The sequence below is a fragment of the Pithys albifrons genome, chromosome 1 (assembly GCF_047495875.1).
Source record: "Pithys albifrons albifrons isolate INPA30051 chromosome 1, PitAlb_v1, whole genome shotgun sequence".
Taxonomy (NCBI): Eukaryota; Metazoa; Chordata; class Aves; order Passeriformes; family Thamnophilidae; genus Pithys; species Pithys albifrons.
In genome coordinates this window covers 76,491,413-76,514,905 of record NC_092458.1, presented here as the reverse complement: position 1 = coordinate 76,514,905, position 23,493 = coordinate 76,491,413, and the positions used below count along the sequence as shown (strand labels likewise).

Below are 23,493 nucleotides of genomic sequence, written 5' to 3'. Positions count from 1 at the left end.
CAAACATCCTCCTGGAACTTCTAGGAACAAAGGGGTCCACAGATTCCAGGCCAAAAGATTTTCAAGTCTGGCCCGTACATTGAAAAAATGTCATGAACCATAAAGGAGTAAAACACCAAAACACCAGATCCCTCAAAAACCAAAAGGAAAAAAACCCACCTTCTGTAATTTTTTAAAAAATTTTAATTTGCATTGAGTTTTTGCAAGTTAGCAGAAGTTTTGACATTGAAAGAAATGTTTGAAAATTACAAAATCCCTACCAACTCCAAGGCACAAATGGCATTCAACCCACGTTCCTGTGTGGCTGCAGATCTTTCTGACAGTGAGAGATCCATATGTGCTGTGATCTGCAGCTGAGAGCAGACAAGAATGGGTGGGATTAATACGGGATTGGTTTGTGGACCCAAAATAATCTCCTACAAGAACTTTTTGTGAGAAATGTCACCACCTCAGGAATTTCCAGAGCCCATGGTCTAACCTGACACAGGCACTGAGTTACAGCAGTGCTCTTATCAGGTGACTCAAGGGTTTGCTCAGCCTCTGAAAAATTCTGGCCAGGGCATTTTCCTGCTCCCACTGGTAAAACCTACCCCAGCTGCCATTGTTGGAGGAGACTGTAGCATGCAGGAAGGGTTTGCTGTGGACAAGATGCTCCTGGCCATGCCCTGACTGCTGGACAAACTGGGGAAAGGGAGCAGAGATCTGTGGCATGTCCAAAAGGGAATCCCAGTGAGGGCAGAGAGGGGCAGGGGAGCTCTTGCTCTTCAGTGATGCTGGAAAGTGGATAAGGGTTCATTCTGACAAATCTCTGTCTTGAGCTGATTCTGAGGTTTTTCAATAACAGCTGAATTAAAAGAAAACCCACAACACACACATGAAAGCTGTCAGGGTGAACTGGAAGCAGACTGAGTAGGAGCTTATAGCATAATTAAAACCGCAATGTCATCCCGACTCTCCCCATCTACCTCTTCAGCTGACCTTTCTGAGCATTTGTTCTTCTTCCCTCAGACAATGAGCTCTCTGAAGGTGCCCCAGCCTACTTTGCTCTGGATCAGCTAGGTAAGTCCATGCATGATGCATCTTCCTCTCCCTGTTTTTTCTATGTTGAGTAATTAGGAGATGACTTAAACAGGGCAGCTGCTGAATGCTTTTCACTCCATAAATTTATCAGCACTGGTGCCTCCTTTCTGTGTTGCTTTTGAATGCCATCCATCAGAAGGATGGAACAGCTCAACTCTAGATGTGTTTAATACCTTTCAATGTTAAATTGATGCAAGGCTTTTTCCCCTGGGAAAGAAGCTGTCACCTTTCTGGTGCAGAGCACTATGGGATGGTGCTGCTTCTTGTCTGGGGATTTCATGCTTAGCCTGTGGCTGGCACTGGAACTTCTGTGACTTTCTGGCACCTTGCAAAATGACAAGGGATTTTTTTTCCCCAAAAGGCAGAACTAGAGGTGTATAAAGTAATACTGAAGAGTAAGACACCTGGAGAGAAAACAACCTCAAACAGGCAAGGGAAGCCAAAGACTTCAGAAGCTGAATCCATGGTAGAACCCCATCCGGCAGTGATCACCCCTTAATCCCAGGGCCAAGGTCAAAAGAGATGTGTTTCTCAGGATGTGTTAGAGGTGCTTGAGGTAAGGAGGTGGGGGTGAGGATTTGAGCTGTGGGATGGGAAGCTTCTGAACGAGGTCTTCTGGCCACCCAACCCGGAAGTCTGTCATGCAAGGAAAAGGGGAAATCACAGAATCACAGAATTGGTAAGGTTGGATGGGACCACAGTGGGGTCATCTGGTCCAACCTCCCTGCTCAAGCACAATCAATTGCACAGGATTGTATCCAGGTGGTATGGCATATCTCCAGTAAGGAAGATTCCATAACCTCTCTGGGAAATCCATTCCAGTGCTCAGTCACCAGCACAGCAAAAAGGATCTTTCTTGTGTTCAGGTTGAACTTCCTGTGCATCATTTCTGCCCACTGCCTCTTCTGCTACTGCTTGAAATCACCGATAAGAGCCTGGCTCCACCTTTTTAACACCCTCTCTTCAGATACTTACAGACATTGATGAGGTGCCCCCTCAGTAATCTCTTCTCCAGGCTGAACCAGCCCAGCTCCTTCAGCCAATCCTGGTAAGAGAGAAGCCCTAGATCCTTAATCCTCTTCATGGCCCTCCTCTGGACCTTATTCAGAAGCTCCATGTCTCTCTTGTACTGAGGAGTCCAGTAATAGACAAGCTTCTAAGCCCTCCTGAGAAAATTAGTGAAGGCTGGAGATGGAGCCTTCACACTTTTCAGTGTGAATCTGCTGTGCTGGGAGAAATGCTTGTCTGAGGGCCTGGTGCCCTGCTTTGCTCCTTGACAGCATGGTGGGACCACTCCAGCACACCTCAGTGTCCATCACCATAACACGTCCATGACCATAACATGACCAAGCACTGGTCCTTCCTCCCAAGAAAAAGACACTCTCCTCTTCACTTTCAGGATGATGAATTCTCCATACTTGGAGGTATTCAAAAGCTGTCTAGATATGGACCTGGGAAATGGAGTCTAGGTGACCCTGCCTGAGCAAAGGGTTGGAGAGAGATGAACTCCAGAGGTCCATGCTAACCAAAACCTGTCTGTTACTCTGTGACTTCCCTGCCACTTTTGAAACCGACTTTGTCCCTAGTAAAGATGATCCATATACATCCACTGGGATACTCACAACATATGACACTGGTGGAAACCTGGGATAGGAGGGTAAAACTACAGGAGCCCAGAGAGTGATTTTTATCATGTATAACTGTCTTCAATGTATATTTCTGCTACTAGGAGACAGGTTCTTGAAAAAAACATTCTGTAAATGCAAAAGTGCTTAAAAACTGTATGATGCCTTGCTGGTGCTAGAATTGGGGGCACATCCAGTGTTGTCCTCACTGGTGATTCCATACACTTGGTCTGATTTTAAAGGAGTCTGTGTGAGCTCTGTCCACTTGGTGTCAGGATAGAGACTGCTCTGACATGCATTCACCCAGAGGAGTGTCTTAACAGGATATGGGATTAAAGCCAAGAGCCTTCCCTTGGCTACCTCATTCATTACCCGACTGTGGTTAAAACAAGTCAAGTAACTTTAAAATGCATTTTCTGTGTCAGAACTTACACCAGCTCATTTTTTCCTCTTGATCTTTCTTGTGTTATCCCTTGAACAGTGCCTTTCCTCAGTGACATTTCCCCTAACCTTGGCAAACTCTTGACATCTTAGCAAACGTATTTATTGACAAAAAAAGCTCCATCTCCCAAATAATAGGATTTGATTGATTTTAGTTGAGTAGAAAATCAGTGTAATAGCAGCTAGACAGATGATTTAGATACACAAAATGAGGTGAGCCCTGGTCAAGGGGCAGGACCTGAGAGGGCCAGGGATCAAGCCTGACACATGGCACAACTGGCTTGCTGGCATCCTCCTCCTGTTAACAGGAAAACAGCCTGTGCCATCCAGTATGATCCATTGCCTCCTGAAGTGGTGGTTGACATCTCCCAGGGTTTCTGTACAGCCCTGCTCCCATCTGAGGGGCAGGAGGAGCTCCTCAGACACCACTTTCCTCTACACAGCAGTTCAGACATCACTCAGTCTGGAAAAGATTATTCAAACTACTGCTTATATCACCTTACATTTCCACTCTGCTTTCCAAACATAGCACAAGATGTGATTACTCCATCCAAGGTAGAAAGACAGACAAAGGATGTGAGATAGCAGAAAAAGTAATGGAAAACCGATCTCTTCTCTTACGTCCCTCCCAGCTGGTGAGTTTTCAGATGGATCACTCTCCTGACCCAAGTCAGGCACAGCTGACTGCTCTGTGGTGCCAGTCAAGTCAGGCTGTAAGAGCAAGCATATTTTGGGGTGGGAGAGGACAAGACCATCCTAGTAGCAGCTTGGATTTATGCTGTGTTGAAGTGATTCTGTAATCAAAGTATACCAGGTCAAAAATACTCACCCCTGGTCAAACTAGCCACCTGAACAGCATGAGTTATTAGTAGAAAAGCAGAGAGTAAAGCAGTATTATAACAACAACATCCTGAGACTAAACATCAATATTGTAACAAAGCATTATCAGGATAAAAATCACAGAAAGGCAGGTCTGAGAGGGACCTCGGGAAGACAGCTACACCCCTCTCCCACTTGAAGGCAGAGCTAGTGCCTCTTGGTCACCCACCACCCTGTGTGTAAGACCAACCTGTCCTAGCAGCCTTCCCAGGCAACCCACCCCCACGCTTCACTGCACTGGAAGGGTTTCCTTGGTGTCTAGATTTCTGTAATTTAAGTCGAAGGTAGGCATAAGCAGGGAAAAGGCCTTCCACAGGTCAGACTGAGGGTTTCTTGCCCACTCTACAGGGGCTGAAAAAGGGCCCAGTGGAGGGCCAGTGAATTGTATCCTTTTTTCCTGCTTGTTGTGTCTCCCTTGACTTCCAGTCCTGTGTCCAGCTTTTTGGCAGCTTGACCCAGCTTGCTGTCACCTGCAAATGTAAAAAGTTGGGCTTGGATTTTGTGTCATTTGTGGAAATGCTGATCAAGGCCAGATTCATGAGAGGGTTTTTGCCTCACATCATACCATGAGTAACTAACCTCTTAGAAAAGTTTTGACTAGTCATACGTCCATCTTTTCATTTTTTTTTGTAGTACAGGTGTTCTTCTCATCTTTATAGTGATACCATATGACACAGTATCACAAGCCTTACTTACACATCCACACCTACAGCATCTGCACCATCTTCCTCATCAGTAAGGTTTATTAATTCATTGCAGAAAATCCAAATGAGTCTGACTGGCTCTCTTCTTGCTGAATCTGTGCTGGATGTTACTAATATTTTCCTTTCCTACAAGTTTGCAAAAATTTTGGTAATTCTGAAGCTTCCTATGATGGAATTAACAATGACTGAGAAATCACTTTCTAACTCTTTTTCTGTCCTTGTCTTAAAGATTGGTGCTTTGCTTTCCATGCCAAACCTTTGGAAACCTCTCTGTGATCTGCTCCTGTGTAAGTCAGTGCATGGCTCACCTGTACCTCGAGCAGTGAGCACATTTCTGAGGTTACCCGGAGAAGTAGCAGGCAAGGAAGACAAAGGGGACCGAGGGAGAGAGCAGCTTCTACAAAAGCAGACTCTGAATAAATTACAACTGGATGATGTGGAAAGGAGATGCTTGAAGGAAAACACAGTAGAAGTACAAGAATTATGAATGGCATAGAAGTAAATAAGTGCAAGAGAGACATGGACATAGTGGAGATAGTCTAGTGAAGGGCCACAAGGATAGTGAAGGGACTGGCACACCTTTACGGTTAGAAAAGGCTGGAAGAACTGGGTCTCATCAGCATAGAGAAGGGATCGCTCTGGGGGGTTTCATCAATGTCTATAAATAATTGTAGGGAGATTGTAAAGAGATTGGAGTCAGACTCTTCTGTGGTGTTCAGTGCCAGGACCATAGGCAAGTGGCACAAACAGAAACACAGAATGCTCCCTCTGAACATCAGGAAATGCTTTTTTACTGTGAGGGTGACCAAGCACTGGCACAGGTTGACGAAGGAGGTTGTGGACTTTCTATTCTTGGAGACAATCCAAAGCTGTCTGGACACAGTCCTGGGAAATGGTCTCTAGATGGCTCTGCTTGAGCAGGGGGGTTAGACCAGATGATCTCCAGAGGCCCCTTCTGACCTGAACTGGTGAGAGAATCTGTGAAATAAGAAAGTACTTCCCAAAGGAAGTACGTCTTCATGCAGTGAACAACTCCACTGTGCAGCTCGCTGCCACAGAACGTCCAGGGTGCCAGAAGTATGAATGGGCTCAAAAAAATAGAAAACATCATAGATTAAAGGTCCAGGAAGGGCTCTCAGACTGGATATGTGGCTAAAACCCCTGGCTCAGGAAAGGAAATGGAATCATGTACTAGAGGAAACAGCACTTGTAATTTTCCTTGTATTTTCTCTGTAGTCGTATGCTGGAAGCCACATCAGACAGAAGATACTAGGAGCTCTTAAGCTTTGCAATAATCCAGTGTAGTCCTTCTTGTCTTAGGTCCACAGTGGCCTACAAGAAGAAAAAAAACAATACAAACCCACATCTTCTCTTCCTTTCCTTTCTTCATCTGTCTCTCCTTTCTCACAGCTTTAGCTGCTGGATTTCAGAAGATATGAGTCAGATGGTGACTGTTATGTTCCCTTTTTCTGTAAATTATTAAAACAGAACATTTCACACTTGCTTTGTGGCCCAGCAGAGAAATGCTGCATTGTTTCCCTGGCAAATCCTGAGGTGGAATTTCTGGCTGTGGAGAAAGTGAGATCAGGGAGAGAAAAACTCTTCCCACAGGGGAACATGTGCAGACTGCTTTTCTGTCTCTTTCCCGTGCTTGGCATGTCTTCTCTCTGTGTTCCATTCCCTCATCCCTCTGCTTTTTTCCACCATCTTTCCACCTCACTGGCAATTTTTCTGCTTGCTGTTTTAGGATGATTTAACTGAATACCAGAAAAAAAGAAAGAAAACTGATTGAAAAATGCATGCAAGGTGAAAGCCCACAGACCAGAAAGCTTTGGGCAGAGTAATAAGAACGTGACAAAATGGAAAAATGAAGTGGGAGTGGGGGGTATGAACTTCACCTTGCCAAAATCAAGATGAAAATGTCTGTGTAGGAGATGCAATATCTCAGTGGAACTCCCTAGGACCTGTGCCTCACATTTCCCGACAGCCAACCAGAGAAGGGATTAGCTGGCTGTGCTATTTATATGTGCACCTTGGGTACAGTGAGCTGCTGGAGAGGCGTCCCCACAACAGCAGCTTGTAGGAAACTGCTTTGGTGATACTGTCTGCTTGGGGAATGAATATGCCCAGAAACAAAATCCCATTGGATAAATAAAAAGGGAAGGAAAGAGAAAGCCCTGGTTCCTGCCCTGTTTGTTCCCACTGCTTTGTAGCCATCCAGCTGTTTCTTTTTCTTTGTTGTTCTGACCTCATCCCATACTGGAGCAAATCCAGAGAGTGAGTGTTCTGCTTAACTGTCTTCTGCCAGAAACCAAAGAGGTCAAGTTATTAGGGAAAATGAAAGCTCTTTGGCAGAACTGTAAAAACAGATGTGCAGAGATATTTCTGCTGTTTTGAAATACATTATTGCCTGTGAAGTGTGTATCAGAGGCAATCTGATAAATATGCACAGTTGTTATTTTAGAAACCTTAACAGTGGCTAATAATTTAGTAGGATGGCTTTCTTTGGGGCTTCCTGAACCACTGAGTTCTCTGGCTGCTAGGTTGCAAGATTACTTAAAAATGTCCTGCAGATGTTTAGAAAGTGCTGCTCCAGTTCTGCAAGAGGATTTACCTCTGCTCAGTAGTTAGAGATGCTTTGAGGTTAGTGAGAATGGGGAGATGTGTCTCTGCTGGGCAGGTGAAGCCTGTGACTATCAAGAAGAGATATTCTTCACCTGAGAGAATAGTAAAGGCATCTTTCATGTCAAAGGTTTTATGGCTTTTATTTATTAAATTTACTTGGGTGAAAGTTTATATGCAGTGTATTTCTTGATTCAGCCCTTGCTGCAATCTCAGCATCACAGAGTGGTTATTCATGCCTTCCCCAGTGCTGGTGTTAACAGGGCTGTAATTCTCTGGCTGCCCATCAGCCATCATTAAAAACAGCAATGACAGCAAGAAGTGGAATTGTGTGCAGGCATTTGGGATTGCTGCAGTGTCAGGCAGAGTGGGACAACTATTTGTTTGCTTGCAGCATTAGGAATCTGTGGGATTACATGCATGGTTGGCTGCTAATGTAACGAGCATCAATACCCGAGTGCACTTGTGGTTTGGGATGACCACATCCCTTCTGCAGGGCCTCAGGGATCTGGCCCTGGGTTTGTCACTAGCAACTACTGAGACATCCCCAACTGGCATGTGTTTGGGATGGTGCAGGGATAGTGAGTGATCCATGGGGTTGCTAATGGCTGAGCCATGGCAGCGCCTGGAAATACTTCTCCCTTCCCATGCAGCTCAACAAAATGCTTGGGAAATCCATGAGAGGGGTTTATTTTCCATGGAGAGTATAAAAGACATGGGATGTGTAGATAATGCGTGTCTCCTGGACCCATAGCTACCAGGGAGAAACAGGAGGGAGGCAGTGAATAAAGATGGCACTGTCAGCTCCATTCTGCTGAGCTGACAGCTGGAGTTGTGGTGGCACTTGGCCCTGGCTGAGCAGGTTAAAACCAAAAGGGGTGGAAGAATTAATTTCTTTCCTTCTTCAAATTCATTAGAAGAACTAGACAAAACAAACAAACAAACAAATATTAAAATAGTGGAACTATCCCCAAATATATTCTAATATAGAAATAAATAAGCAAATTAATAAATACATATAAAATATATTAAAATAGTGGAGCTGCAAAGGGGAGAAGCTTGAGTGGCAGTTGCCTTGGCCTCCTAGGCAGACACAGCTCTCCCGAGGTTTTCAGGTGTATCAAACCATGAGAGATTAGAGAACACCCTCTCCAACCTGCTGCCTTTTGTGGTCAATTACCAGTTTATCAAATCAAAATGGAGTTGAACAGGAAAAAAGATCTTGAAAATCATGTGGAAATACACAACAGAAAGTGAATAATGTGGGAGAAAATTTAAATGACACTTTTATTTCAGGAGTTAAAAAGGATCTTTTCCTTGGAAACATTAACAGCATGGTACACCAGGTCCCTGCAATGCTACTGAAAGACAAGTCAGCAGATAATCCTTTTTCTTGATATATTCGTTTCTCTAGCACTGAAATCATTACCATGCAGTGGTAGGTGAAAGGGGAACACAGACTCCGAGGCCAGAATGAGAAACAAAATAAGCCCTGGAACAGGCTGGATCCCCTTGGCCAAAGGGAATACAGCAAGATTGACCCCAGTCCCCCACGACACAGACTGGGAAGCAGAACAATCAAAAGAATGTTTCCAATTTTGCCTAACCAAGTGATACAGTTGGAACATGACAATAAGCAGCACTTGAATTGCCACTTTGAACAGGGCTCAGACAGCAGTGCCCTCATTCCATTTCACCCAACACTGTGAAAAGGCACCTGACAAGCCAAGGGAAAATATTTCACCTTCATTTACAGCCGAGCTGGTTCATGGTTCATCTGTGTCTATAAGCAAGGCCAACCTCTGGGGAAAGTAGGAGAGGTCAGCTATACAATCTGAAAAATCCAAGGCAAATTCCTCCAGGGAACCATGTGTCTAACTATCAACAAGTTCCTCCACATCTTTGCAGAGGATTTAGGCATTCAAAAACCTGATTTTGGTCTTAATTTGCTCCCAAATACTCAAGTCATCTGCGGGTGACAAGGGAACAAACATCTCCTCTCTCTTATCCAAGTCTAGTACTCTAAGGACTAGCCTGTAGTTTTTCTCCTGAAGTGGTGAGGGATGCAATGATGCCCCTTGTCCTCCACCTCAAACAGCACCATATTTGCAATTCACTGCTGCCCTGCTTGACTGTAACCCCAGACTGTATTACGTGACCTCAGGGAGACAGATAATAGATGCCTTAGTTTCAAAGCTTCAGAGAGACACCCACAGGGGCAGTACCTGACTGGCACCTCAGTTTGCATACCAGCATGGAGGAAAGGCCACCTCTGAGGATGTGCAGCTCCCACTGGAAACATTGTACTGGGCTAACTGCTACAATGGGAGGTGTGCCAATGTGGAAACTGAGAAACCTGATTTCACCACCAATATTTTTTCCTCCTTTACCTGTTTCCCATGTATGACGGTTTCCTCAGGTCTTGCACCTAAGCAAAACCCAAGCTTTGAGCAAAGCAGGGTTTTGAGTTTCAAAACAACAATGCCTCAGACTGCTGTGATTCAGAGCACTCTCACAGTGCCTGGTGCTGTCAGAAGTCCTCTCTGCATCCACCAGTCCTGTGATGATGGCACTAGGCCAGCTCCTGTCTTGCTGTACCTCTTCATGGGGCTGTAGTGACACTTGGTGTGTTCCCCTTCAGCCTGTTGCTGCACTTCTTCCTACCTGCTTTTATCCCTTTGGCACAGTGTTTAGGGGGCAGAAGCCACCATCAGTCCCTGGGAGAAAGGAGTACAAATTGAATGGATAATTCTGGCATCACTATGCAGCTTGCTGGACTGAAGGAGGTTGAAGCACTGACATACGGAAAAACCCAAAGCAGTGTCCTGGCAGGGCCAGTTGTCCAAAAAGATGCCTAACCTGTGGGGCAGTTCTGAGGAAAGGGTGTGGCAGGACTGCCCAACTCAGTCTGTGCCCACACAGCTGCAGGAATGGGAACGAACTGTGGTGAGAACACCCAAGGAGCTCTCCCGCTGTGTTCCCTGCATCAGACCCTCGGCAGCAGGGCTGGAGTGGTCTGAGGAGACTAAGCAGTGGCTCACTGCAGCCCTAATGAACACTCATCCCGTGGAATGGGTGTGGCAAACCACAAAGACAGCCTGAACTGTCAAATGTCCCGTGTCCCCATTACCAGAACGATTGTGTTTGCTGTCAGCTGTAAACCCTTTGATATTAAAGAAGATATGCATCCGCCGCTCATGTGAACATGTGTGATGGAGCAGGTGGGCAGTAGGGGAAGGGGCTGCGTTCAGGAAGGGGGAACTGCCTCAGTGTTACATGGCCCAGTCACTCCCCGAACAGCCGCTGGCTCCTCCAGGCACAGGGAACAGCTGGAGACGAGGTTAATTCACGAGTCTGGGGCAACCCCCGTCAAGTGTCCCGCGAGGGACCGGGGAGCCTGTCCCGGTACCTAGGACGGGATTTAGGTTCCGAGCATCCCCAGGCATGAGGCGAGGCGGCTGTGCTGCCACACAGGCTCACCCCGGGCGCACCCAGGTGTCTTCAGTGGCTTCGTCTGGGGCTGCGAGGCTCCAGCCTGAGTGCCGGAGCTCTCTCCGACCGCGCCGGTTGACCATGCCGGACGGCAGCGCCGGCGGCAGCAGTCGCTGCCCGAGCGTCTATCAGCGGCCGCCCCGCGCCGGGCGGGACCCGCCCGCCCCCGAACCCTCCCCCTCGGCTGAGCCCGCCCCGGCTGTCCCCGCCCCGGCCCGGCCCGCGGCGGCCGGCGGAGCGCGCCCGGGGGCGGCGGGGAGCGGCGCGGATGGCCGCGGTTCTGCCGGGGACGGCGGGGCGCGGAGCCGGAGGTAACGTTGGGGAAGGGCGGCGGTGTCCATGTCCGTGTCCATGTCCATGTGCGTGTCTATGTCTGTGTGCGTGTGTGTCCGTGTGTCGCGGCACGAGAGCGTGTCCGTGCGCTCCCGGGCTCGCAGGGGCGCGTGTGCCCGTGTCCACGTGTGTGCCGGGGAGCGCCCCGGGGGTGCGGGAGTGCCGGTGCGGGATGTCCTTTCTCACACTCACCCGTGCGTGGTGCCGTGCCCCGTCGTTCCCCCGGTAGGATGTGGGAAGGCCTGGGCAGCCGGAGCCGGCTCCTGGACCCAGGGCTCCTCGCTGCCCCCGGGCTGCGTGGAAACTCCACGCGTGCGACAGCGGGGCCGAGCCCGTCCTTGCCCGTCCCGTCGGGGCCGAGCCGCCATCCCGGCCGCCGCGGCTTCTCCTGCTCCTCCGCTCCCGCAGTCCTCCCTGGACACTCCCGCGAATTTTCCCTCCTCCGGGAAGGCAGAGCAGCGCGGGGCGAGCCGGGGCGAATAGCCCCGGTCAGAGAGGGGTGTCTGTAGAGTATCCTGAAGCAGGACCGCGCCGCGGATCCGCCGCCCTGGCGCTCCCGGGAAGGGCGAAGCGCCGGTCGGGACCGCGGGGAATGTTTCCAGCGGCACCGGAGCGGGCGCCGCTGTTCCTGGAGCAGCGATCACAGCGTCCCCGGCGGTCCCCAGTGCCGGGCTGTCACCGCCCAGCCCAGCCAGGAAGCACCGTGCGGGCAGACGGGCACCGTCCCGTCCCGTCCCGTCCTGTCCCGTCCCACTGCCCGAGACGAGGTTGCGGAGCGCGAGGAGGCAGCGCCGGCCACAGGAGTCACACAGGAGGGGCTTCCCACGCCGGGGGAGCGCTTTCCCACGTTGTTGTAGGGGGATGGTGAGAGGGAACTTTTTTATATTTAATCTTCCTCCCATGCAGGGAACAAAGCTAAACTTCGCTTAAAAAAAAAGGAACTTAGAAAGGAAAAAAAAAACCCGCACACGTTAATTTAGCCTGAATCCTCCTGCCAGGTTTTGTGATTCATACTTTTAAGTACAGGAAGGTCGCTGGTTGGGCTTTTTCCTCTTTTGATGGAAAAAGGTTTTTTTTTCTCTTTCCTGGTGCTGTGTGAGCATCCCAGGAGCTGAGGGCAGCTGCTGCCTGAGACCGGGACCTGGTGGCTGGGGGTCTGCAAAGCCCTTCTCAGGCATCCACTGAACACAGGTTTTGTCTTTTTATTTACAAAAATAAGCATAAAAACTTCCTGAGAGAAAAGTGGCTGTGAACATGAGTCCCATGGTTTTTCCTGAGTACACCTAGCTGGCAGCACCATTCCTGCTTACAAGTGTGCATGAAGATACATAGTTACATGTATCTTAAATACATATATTTATATAGAGATAAAAATGTATGTAGATATATGTTTATGTATTTTTTATATTTACACATATAGAGACATATATGGCTACATAGATATAAATAAAAATAGACCACATATATACATTAAGTTTATTTCTATTTTTATATGTATTTATATACAATATATATTTTTGCATATATTTGTAGTCACTGCTAATGGCCATAAAAGCTCTTCAAAGGGTCCTATAAATACCTTATTGAGAAATGTCAGAGTGGTGAGGTCAGGAATATTGAGTGGGCAAGAGCCCACAGTAAAACCCTCTTCAAGGCTGTGCTGGATGCCTGCCAGGGTGTACATGGAGGGGCTGTACCCTGCCCAGGCCTTCCTCCTCTCCAGCCCTGACTGGAGTAGTGGTGTGAGGGCTGAATTTGGGGTTTTGGGGTAGCTAAGTGGGGAGATACATGCTCACAGTGTTGCTGGAGCTGGGCCCCCTGGTTTTCCCAAGTGGTGTGGGGCCAGTGGGACACCCCCTGCCACTGATCACCTGCATGTCCATCCTCCTCAATCCTGATGTCCATGCTCTCCTTTGCTCCCTGCCAGCATTTGGCAAGGGGAACTTTGTGTTCCCTCTTCTTTTGGAAAACATTCGGCTGCTAGAGCAGAGCAGCTTCATCCCAGAGGGGCATATGTTGTCTTTCCAAAACCCAAATATCCAGAGATTGATGGTTGCTCTCATTTACTTTTCATTTCCACCTGAACAAGCATGGAGGCAGTTCTTAAGTCCTGGCTGCTCCCACAGTGATCTGGACTAAACCTTTTGCACATTAGCATCCTGGATGGATGGATGGATGGATGGATGGATGGATGGATGGATGGATGCACTCATACAACTCTGATGCTCCTTGCAAGAGCTCCTCTGTGAGGAAACAACAGCACAAAGCTAAAGCTTTGCATTTCTCCAGCGAAGAAACACTGGAAGGGGTTTGTAGGGATCCCAGCAGGAGCCCCAGGAAGTCAGGCACAGCTGGGCTCTGTATGCATATGGAGTTTCAGGATTATGTGGAGATGTTAGTGCTGACCACTGCAGCAGTAACAGGAAGGGCTCTTCAGGAAACAAAAATCTGAATCCACAGTGCCTTCCTTTTTCAATGATAGGCATGTAACTTACTTTAAAGGCCAGATCTGGTATAAATGTTACTTGGTGCTAAGGTGGGAGTGTGTGCCTTGCACAGCCTCCTTCTCCTGGAAACCATTAGCAGGACGGCTGCATACTTGGGTTTTCACACACAGACTATCTGCTGATATAATAGTCCCAGTGGAAACTTTAGTGTTCAGGAATATTTTGTGGATTTGAGCAAAATCCCAGGAGGATTTTTGGTTTCATACAGCAATTGCTTTTTGGCAGCTTTGGGATAGATGTAATCTGATTCCCATTTGTGTCCTGAATTTTTAAATGGAGCAGCCTGCCTTCCACTCAGGGCAAAAGTAGAAATAGATGGAAGTAGATAGAAAACAAAAGTAATAGTAACAAGAACAACATCATCTCTCTATTAAAAAAATCTTAGGGCAACTTTTCTGTTAAAATGTTGCATTTAGGAAGTGCATGTGTTCTGGTTTTGGTTCTTCTAGTGACTTTTTCAGTAGATGAGGTGCTGCTGCAGGTGTAAATCTGGAGTAAATCTGTAGAAGCTGGTGAAATTGCTCCAAATTTGTATCAGCACATGTGAGAATAGAATTTTGCCACATAGTAAGCTGTATCCTGTGACCCAGGAGGTCCTGCAGCATTTGCTGCCTGTCAGTAGCCTTGTCTGGCTCGGATGTGTCTCACCACGGTGTGTGGCCGTGCCTTTCCTGACGCATGTGTGTACCTCATCTTGAAGTTGTAGTGTGTCATCGTCATGTGAGCCAGGCAGTGATGGCCAGCATTTGGCAATGTAGCACCTGCTGAGAAGCAGGATGTTCTACAGAGGGATGCCACATCTCAGGAAAACATAGTGTGAGATTAAATAATTGAGCACTATTTGGGTTTATCTGCTGTGACCATATTGGCTAGCACACATATAAATGTGCTTTAGACAACAGTAACTCCAGTGATCAAGTCTCAGGCTGCAAAATAATGACATTGTTAATTTAATTTAATTAATAGTTTAATGAATTAAAGTCCTTTGACCGAAATTCAGTCTCTATTTAAGACCTAAACCAGTAATTAAAAAGCTGTTATTTCTCTGTTCTCCCTCTTCATTGTTTATGTTGTGAGCAGATATTTCAAAAAAGTCCCTGCTGGGCTGCGGTATGACATGATCCCAAACTTCCTGGAGCGCAGGAGGCATCTGGATTTCCTCTGGGTCTTGATGTGAGCTCCTACATGCCGCAGGAGCAGGGAGGCACCTCTCATGGGGCATTCCTCCTGGAGATGGCTCCTGGAACGGACAGAGTGTCCTTGCCAGTGACATGTCCTATTCCCTGGGATGTGTCACCCTGCCTGTGACAGTGCACTTGGGCTGTTTTTGAGATGATGGCTCCATTCCATCAGCCGTTTCTGTGATTTTCCTTGTTTTAAATATGACCTGAACCATCTGGGAGCAAAAACTAAAGGCAATTATCTTGTTAGCACTTCTACATATAATAACTTTATTAAATTTCTGCATTTTAAAAGTGGCTGAATATCAACAACGTGTAATGACTTAATAATGGAAGGCTCATAATTGTAATACATATTCTGGTGGGAAGAAGGTCTAATTTCTTTTTGCTTTAAGTTATGACACAAGAATAGTGCAGAGACTCGGCTCAGTGTAGCGTTATCACAAGCGGTTCTTCACACGAATTAAATGAAGAACTGTGGATTCTTAGCTGGTGGTTTGTTGCTTATGTTAAAAAAGTGGAAGAGCTCTAGAAATCTGAAGATCCTTAAGACAAAGTTCAATGCCTGCCTTTTCAGTTAGAGAGTACTGTACAGTCTTTGTACTATTTTTGTTCTATCCTTATCCCAGGCTCCTTTGTACATTGCAAGTTTGTGGGAATGACTCAGGGAGAAAGCTATTTAACCTAAAGGACACCACTGGCAAAAAAAAATAGATGGATAAAGAGCCATGTCAGTGACTGTGAGTGGGAAGCAAGAAGAATATTTGAGTGTATCTGAGGAAGAGAAATTCTGAAACCTCCTCCAATGGGCTGAAAAAAAAATCCTCTTCTTCAAGATGCTGTTTATTCAATTCAAATGGGAAGTTTTATAGTGTGGTTGCTCGAAGTAATGAGGAACTCGACTGAATGATCTGCAGTCCTAGGTCCTGTTTCACTGCTGGTTAATTAATGGAAGGGCTTAAATATCCAAGTGACACGGATCATGCCAGTGCTTTTCTGTAATGTGATCATTTTTCAAGGCAGTAAGTACAGCAAAGTTAAATAGCTTAAACTCCTTCTCTGCAAGTGTCTTGTCTGTATGTTGTAGCTGATTGACGATTTTTTCCTCCCAGTGGAAGAAAAAATTCCTTCCCTAAGAATTTACGTGATGAATTTTTATCTTGGAGATTTTTTATTGCTTGGAGATCAGAATTTATGGTGTAGTGAAAATGTCTGCAGACAGTCGTTGTGCTGACAAGCGGCGCGGCTGTAGCAGAAGTGTTGTCTCACTCGTGAGCTCCATGTCAGCCTTTGTATTTCACTCTTTTACTGAGAGTTTCTTCCCTTACTTTCAGCTCTGAATAGTACTTACCCTTTTATCTCAGAGCAGCAATGCTGACAGGAGTCATCCTTGTGCCACTGAGGCACTTTGATCAAAGCAGAAGTTTCAATTATTGATTCAATTATTTGAATAAATTTAAGCTGGCTGCATATTGGAGACTCAGTGTTGTAGCTGGAAAGGCAAATTTATAGCTTATAATACATAGAGACCTTAAAAATGCACATATTTGTGCAAAGCCTAGCACAGCTGCCTAAGGAATATGCATCCCTACCTCCGTCAGGTTAATGCCCAGATGACTGCTCAGAGTCTGGAAGTATGGTGATAATGCTCTGGCAGCATCCTGCCTCTCCTCAGGGGTGAGCCTGGGATGGGGGGAAAAAAGCAGCGGGTTGTTCTGACATTATAATCCCTGTAACCATCCGAGATGAAAGGGCGGTGACGGGCACTGTTTGCCTCCACACGTCCGCGCACCTGATTTCCATCAGGAGGGTGGAGAAGTGTGGGCATCCAAGGGGATCTCCTGGGCAGGAGGGTTTGGCTCTGAGCTTTCCTATATCCATCTGATCTCATGCCAGGTTTGGGAGCCACTTTCAAGGCATGTTTCCTTTGTTTCTCTCATAGTCTCTTTTCTCATCTGCTTTGGTTTTTCTGAGGAAAACACATATGAAAATAAGCATGTAAGGCTGAAGCTTCATGAAAAGTGTTCATCCTTGTAGGCAGTTAAATTTGGATGAGTTAGCACGATTCCTTGGGAGAGATGGGGCTTGGCTGCCTCCACTGCCTGTTCTCAGTGGTTTTTCTAGTGCTTTCTGGAGCGATACACTTTCTGAAGAGTGAAATGGCAGTACCCAGGATGGGAGACTCCGGGAGTTTTTCTTGAGCAAGGGAATAGCACAGTGTGGATTCTGGAGCTGATGCTGGGATGAAGATTTCTTTCCCCAGGGTGGTGAGCTGTGGAGGGTGAGCTTGGTCTGGTGAATCCTGCCAGGCACGAGGGTGTGGCTTCTCCCAGCTTTCATGTGGGGAATGAGAGGTGCTGTTTGCTCACATCTGGTGTGCATTATGTGCATTGGATTTCTGTCTTGTAAGATGTTGCTCTGCTTCTGTGAAAATAATATTTGTGATGCTTTTTAGTCCTTGCAGGGCTTGGGAGCCCTGGCAGCGGATGCGAGGTTCCCAAGCAGAATTATGGGGTGTGAGGATGAGTCAGCCACCCCAGAAGTGACCATCAGCAACCCCAGCAGTGACCTAGAAAACTTGGGCATCGACTGGGGAGCTGCTGATGCAAAACTATCACCAGGGGCTGCCTGAGTCTCTGCACTTCATCGGAACTGGGGCTGCAAAGGAGTCCCAGTCCCAGTGGCACAGCTGTGCGGTTGGGGTATGACAATCCCTGCTCTCAAGACTGGGCCAATGCTTAGGAGTTAGATTCATGGGTCAGGAGGGATATCCAGCTCAACAGGGTCCCTGTGACCCACTGGAGGGACTGATAGGTCCATCCTGGCCAAGTCATGGCACAGCCTTCATGAAGTGCTTTGACTGTCCTTTTTTATTTTCCTTAAATAATTCTCTGCTTTTGTTGACCTGAGATTTTTATGCAGCAACAGGGCAGGGAAAATATTTTAAATGTGGAATAAGGTAGTTATACTCCTTTTTGGCTTGGCTGTGAGACAGAGAGACAGATGTGGGCTTGGAAACGATATAATTTTTTTGTTCTGTCATTTTTGGACTTCTCTTACAAACTGTGGCAGAGTTTATAGGAAAGTGCAAAGCTGCCTCACTTTTTGATTTCAGATGATTTCTTTGGATGGTATTTGAAATACTTCTGTCTCTTTTGAACTGCTCGGTCAGTAGGGTACAAACTGAGAGAGGAATTTTTGGAGGACAGCTCTGCGGTTTTGTTTGGCTGGATGGCTTTTGAGTGGCAGAGGAGGAGTCATACATGCCATCAGCACGGACTGTGCCCCAGGCAGCCACAGTGAGGTACCTGGGTGGGCACTGGGTGGTGTGCAGAAACTCATTACCTGGGCTTTGCCTTGAGGTGTTGCCTCTAAAGAGCTGCAAACTGTCTTTGCACAACGGGTATCCTTTGGTGTTTTATTGAAGACAAGAGCTTGGCTGTAAGAAAACCATCTTCTCTGACTGTTTTTGTAAATTTGTTTCTTGGGGACGCTGTTATGGCTTTCCTCTAATGTCACAGCAATGAGCTTCTTATGAGGTTTTGTTTTAGATCCTTTTCAAAACCAGACTGAAACCACACCAGAAACAGGAAATGTTTAAGTGGTGCTCCTCTGTCTCTGGGTCCTGATTCACTGTCTGGTGTTAATCTTAGTGACAGATTAATTTAAATAGTTCTGAACGTTCAAATGAATTGTGCTGTTCTGCAGTAACCTCTGGGATAATATGTCTGCTTCTGAAGGGCATAATGCATACTTTAATAAAAGAAAAAGGAAAAGAAAACAAGTGAATTGGTGTCAGGCAGTCATTTAGATGTAGGAGAGTCAGTAGGGATGCAGAAGTGAAGGCCTGAAGCAGCTACCCAATTTAGCAAGGACTGAAGTGGGCCAGAGATGTGGTCATGTCTTACAGAGCTGGCTATAAGAGACACTGGATATATGGCCATTGAAGACGTGATGTCTGTGGACTGGGCTGCATCTTGGCATGCTGGGGCTGGGGAGGCTGGGCTGGCTTTTGGAGGGGGAGAGGAGAGGACACAGTGCACCTGGCAGCTGCCTGCAGGCACATACAAACACGGTGAGGTAGGTTCTTCTTGGCAGTGACAGTCACAAACCATGGGGCAGCAGCTGTGGTTTGTGGCTTAGGATGTTTGGGCTAGATACTGGTGGAAAGACGTTCCCCAGGAATGCATCCTCCGAGAGGTGGTGGTCTTCATCCTAGGTTGCCTGCAACCACCTGCTGTGCAACAGTGATCTGGCACCAGGAATCAGTTACAGGGATGCAAATTGCTCTTTTGGTGAGCACTGTAGAGGAATGAGGAGGTTTGGGGAGGGGAACAAGTGCCTGAGCATGCACAGTCACCTTGCATCCCATCAGATTTGGGTGTAGCAAAGCCTTTCCCTTCAAAGAGGGGAGCTGGGATTTGGGAGGCTTCAGTGACAGTAAGGTGGGGGGAAGAAAAAAGGTTTGTGTCATACTCCAGATGGCTCATGAGGCTTCCCTAAACTTATTGCTCATGATCTGGATTGTGGCTGTGTGCCAAGCGCTGATCTTTTGGCAACTGTTTTCTGTGTTACACAAAAACTGGCTTTCTATGCCAGTTACAGCTGACATTTTATTAAAACCTACTGTGAATGAACATAAAATATTGTTACATCATTTTTAACATCATAAAACATCATAACATTGTTTTGTGATGATAAAACATCAGCATAGGTACAGCAAAGTGTTTTCTGGCTGGGTTCAAGCTACTTGATTGCGACTCTGATGTAATAGAGATTAGAAACTGATCAGTTTGGCAAATGCTGGAATTTACCAGTCCTGCTTTTAGTAGAATGTGACTTTGCCACAACAACCAAAGACAAGTTTAGGTGAGAATTTCTGCTCTTATTATAGAGAACAACATGTCTTTTTTCTCCGTCTCAGAAAATTTGAAGCCTTGACTCAAGGGTGCCTGCAGCCTGGATATACAGAAGATGAGCATACAGTTTTACTAATAGTTTATTTCTTTTGAATTCTGTTTGGTGAGTGGTGAGGCCAAGCTGGTAGCTGCTGGCTGTTCAGGTTGTCTGTAATACTTGAAGCTGCTCATCTTCCACAGATTTTCTGTTTCACCCCAATCTACTTTTTATTCATAAAACATGCTAGGACTCAAAAGTCACTTGTTTCATACAGGATTTCAAATTCCAAGGCAGGACTGTGTGTGTGTAGAAGCAAAGAAGGGTGTCTTTAATCCTATTCCCTACCAGAATAGGCCAATAATTTTGGAAATTAGGGTCCTTGAGATTTTTCTTGGGTCTGTGTCAGCATGAGCACAATTTGCAGATCAGTCTACCATGCTTGTTTTCACAAACAGATCTACTCAAGCGAGCAGTCTTTTCCTCCTGCTCTCTAAATATAGATAACTGCCATACACATTCATGCATAATATGAATGGTAAAGTGATGAATTCATTAACATTTTGCAGAAATGCCTAATTCTTCTCCTCTGGGCACAGAAGAAAATAGTATCTTCATGCCTGTAGAAAAGACAGGCTGGATCCTACCCCTTGCCCATTACCCCACTGCTGCCTTGCTCCATGCAGTTGCAAGGAGTTAGCCATGACCTGTATGTAAAGAGAAAAGCAAAGCAACTTCAGTATATAATGTATACCAGTGAGCATGCAGTTAGCTGAGCACAAACCAAGCAGTCAGGATTAATAAATCCAGGTCATTTGTGGCCGATTGCTTTTCTTGAAGAGCAGAGTGCTGCAGGTCCCTGTGTTTGTGGGCTTCCTGCCCCACAGGGATGAATGGATGCGCCACTGGGACAGATGGATGCTTTGATGGTGCAACTTTGAGCACTCCACCTCCTGCTCAGGCAAGTCCATTGGCAGGGGCTATGCCAGATGGCAATGGTCATTCCCTTAGTCTAAACCTGTGACAACCAGGGCATAAGTGGAGAGTGATTCTGCTGTGTCCCAGCTGTGCCAGGGCACTTGGGGCCAGGAGATGCTCATCTCCAAGGTTTGAACCTCAAAGAACCTTCTCTTTACAAAAATGAGGGAATGCTCAGAAAAAGTAAGATGAAAGTAAAAGATCATAGAATCGTAGAACAGCCTATATTGTAAGGGACCTCAGCAGATCTTCTGATCTACCCTTTTAAGGGAAGAGGGCAACATAGACAAGATTATCTAGGACAATGTCGTCGCATCTGGGAAACCTCCAGTGATGGAGAGTCTGCCGTATCGCTGGGGAGGTTGTTCAGTGAATGATTGTTTTCACTGTAAAGAATTTCATTCTTATGTCAAGATAAAACATCTCATAGTGCGATTTGTACTGTGGCCTCTTATCTTCTCCGTGTGGCTGTTTGTGAATAGAGAACCCCTGCCCTCTCTGTAGCCTCCCTTTAAATACTGAAACACTGTGATGAGGGCTCCCCTCCAGGGAGGAAGGACCTAAATCCTTCAGCCTTTCCTCACAGGGCAGGCTCTACAGCCCACTCTGTGGCTCACCTTTGGACTCTGTCCAGTCTGTCTGTGTCTTTCTTGAATTATAGGGTTGTGCCAATGTCATTCGTGGCTTGAATTCTTGGGGTCAAGCCCATGTCATTCCTGGCTTAACACTGCTGTAATACATTTTGTATCAGCTTGTTAAAACAAGCACACTGGAGAGCCATCCCTGAGCAGCAATTTAGGATGAGTGTCTTTCCTTGCCAGGTGAGCTTGTTCTTCACTGATTGTGAAGGGGCTGTGGAACTGTAGTGATTTAACCTCAGCCAGCAACCAAGCCCCATGCAGCCACTTGCTCAATCCATCCTGGTGGGATGTGGAATAAAATTGGAAGGGTAAAAGTAATAAAACTTGTGGGTTGAGATAAAGGTAGTCTAATAGGTAAAGCAAAAGTCACATGCACAAACAAAGCTAAACAAGGAGTTCCTTCATGGCTTTCTGTGGGCAGGCAGGTCTTAGGCCATCCCCAAGACAGGAGGGCTCCATATGCATAACAGTGACTTGGGAAGACAAATACCATCACTCTGAAACTTTCTTCCCCTTCCCCCAGCTTTGGTTGCTGAACATGACACCATGTGGTCTAGAATATCCCTGGGGTCAGCTGTCCTGACTCTGTCCCCTCCCAACTCCTTGTGCACCCCCGGCCTCCTCCCTGGTGGGGTGGAGTGAGGAGCAGAAAAGGCCTTGACACTGAGTAAGCACTGCTCAGCAGTAAATAAAACATCCCTGTGTTATCAGCACTGTTTCCAGCACAAATCCAAAACACAGGCCCACACTAGCTACTGAAACAAAAATTAACTCTATTGCAATCAAAACCAGCATGGTCCAGCCATCAGTGTCTGTGGGATGCTGGAGCTGCAGCATGCAGCTCCTGTGCAGTTGATCTGCCAGACACATTCCCATGGCCCTCCAGCTACATCCACTGCTTACCATATTAAGAACATCTGGACAAAGTGATTTATAAACTCTCTCCCTTGATAGCACTAGTTGTATTTTATGTCTTGGCAATTTTCTGTATTGCTAAACTATTACTCATGAGCAGATTTTGTGGTAAAGCCTTTCCCAGACTTTAGCCCTATTGCATGAGTGCCTGTGTCCTCACCTTTCCTTCTTTTTACCCACTCCCTCTTCCAGTTTTACTCTGGCTCTCCTGGCTTCATGTCCTGGGGGCATGCCTTGATTTGTGAGCTTGTGATTTGCCATAAGCCATGCTTTGTACCTTGAAGGCCAGACTGGGTTGGTGCATGAAACAGCACTGATGAATTGGTGTTTGCCTCATGATTCTCAGAGCTGATGTGTTATCTGGGAGCTGAGGACAGAAGAGGTGGTTTGCTCAGTGTCCTCAGAAGGTTTCTCACCATCTAGCCACATGCAAGAAAATTCTTTTGGACTTCTGTCTAAGTCATGCCTTCATAATTTATTATTCAAGTGATTTCTGTACTGACACCCCATTTGTCTTTCTTACAGGCTCCACATCTGTTTGTTACAAGCCTACCAGCCCAGTTCAGGTACTGGAAGACACTGCCTTTCTTTACCAGGATCACCAGTTGTTTGCTGGCAGGCATGACACTTCTCCGCTAGCAGCAGAAGTGATCAGTGCCAAAGAAAAAGCTGGTAAGTTCATGGCCACACTTCCATATGAACCCACTGCATTTACTTCCCAAGGCATAAATTGAGCAGTTTAGACCATTTACAAGTAATATTTATGGAGTTGAAGGCCAGCTTCTCATCCTTGGGAGAGTCAAAGGGGAGTTACCTTTGCCTTGATGTTATGACCCATCATCACTTGTCACCTGTGCTTGTGGTGGATGCTGGTCCTTCAGGACGTGACTGCTCTTCACAGCACAACTGGACCAATGTCCATGGCTCTTTTGCTGGTGGAACAGGACTGCATTCACCCTGTGGAAAGTTCTCTGTGTTCGATCCTTTTGGATCTCAGTTATAGGCAATTAAAGTACATCTCCCAGGATGCTAACATGACTAACATAGGGGTGGAAATCCTGGTATATTGTAAAAAGCTGCCTTGACTGTGTAACATTGGCTTTATTCACTTTTCCTCAGGCTTATCTCAGGCATTGTCTAACAACCTAGACTAAGCTTTCTGGTAGGTTAGGAAGACATTAATTGCCTGTCTGCACAAG

At 46.6% G+C, this 23,493-nt stretch overlaps 1 protein-coding gene across 5 annotated transcripts in view; it reads left to right on the top strand.

The window, feature by feature from the left end:
• AMOTL1 (angiomotin like 1) overlaps positions 1 to 23,493 on the top strand; it is a 76,062-nt gene that overhangs the window by 8,455 nt on the left and 44,114 nt on the right. For 3 of the 5 annotated variants that reach the window (XM_071555518.1, XM_071555508.1, XM_071555540.1), the window contains 2 exons: positions 1,009 to 1,059; positions 22,820 to 22,966. In XM_071555518.1, the coding sequence (XP_071411619.1) occupies positions 1,009 to 1,059; positions 22,820 to 22,966 (198 nt within the window). Of the gene's footprint in view, positions 1 to 1,008; positions 1,060 to 11,060; positions 11,155 to 22,819; positions 22,967 to 23,493 lie in introns of those variants that run through there. The other 2 variants (XM_071555529.1, XM_071555549.1) reach the window with 2 other exon arrangements.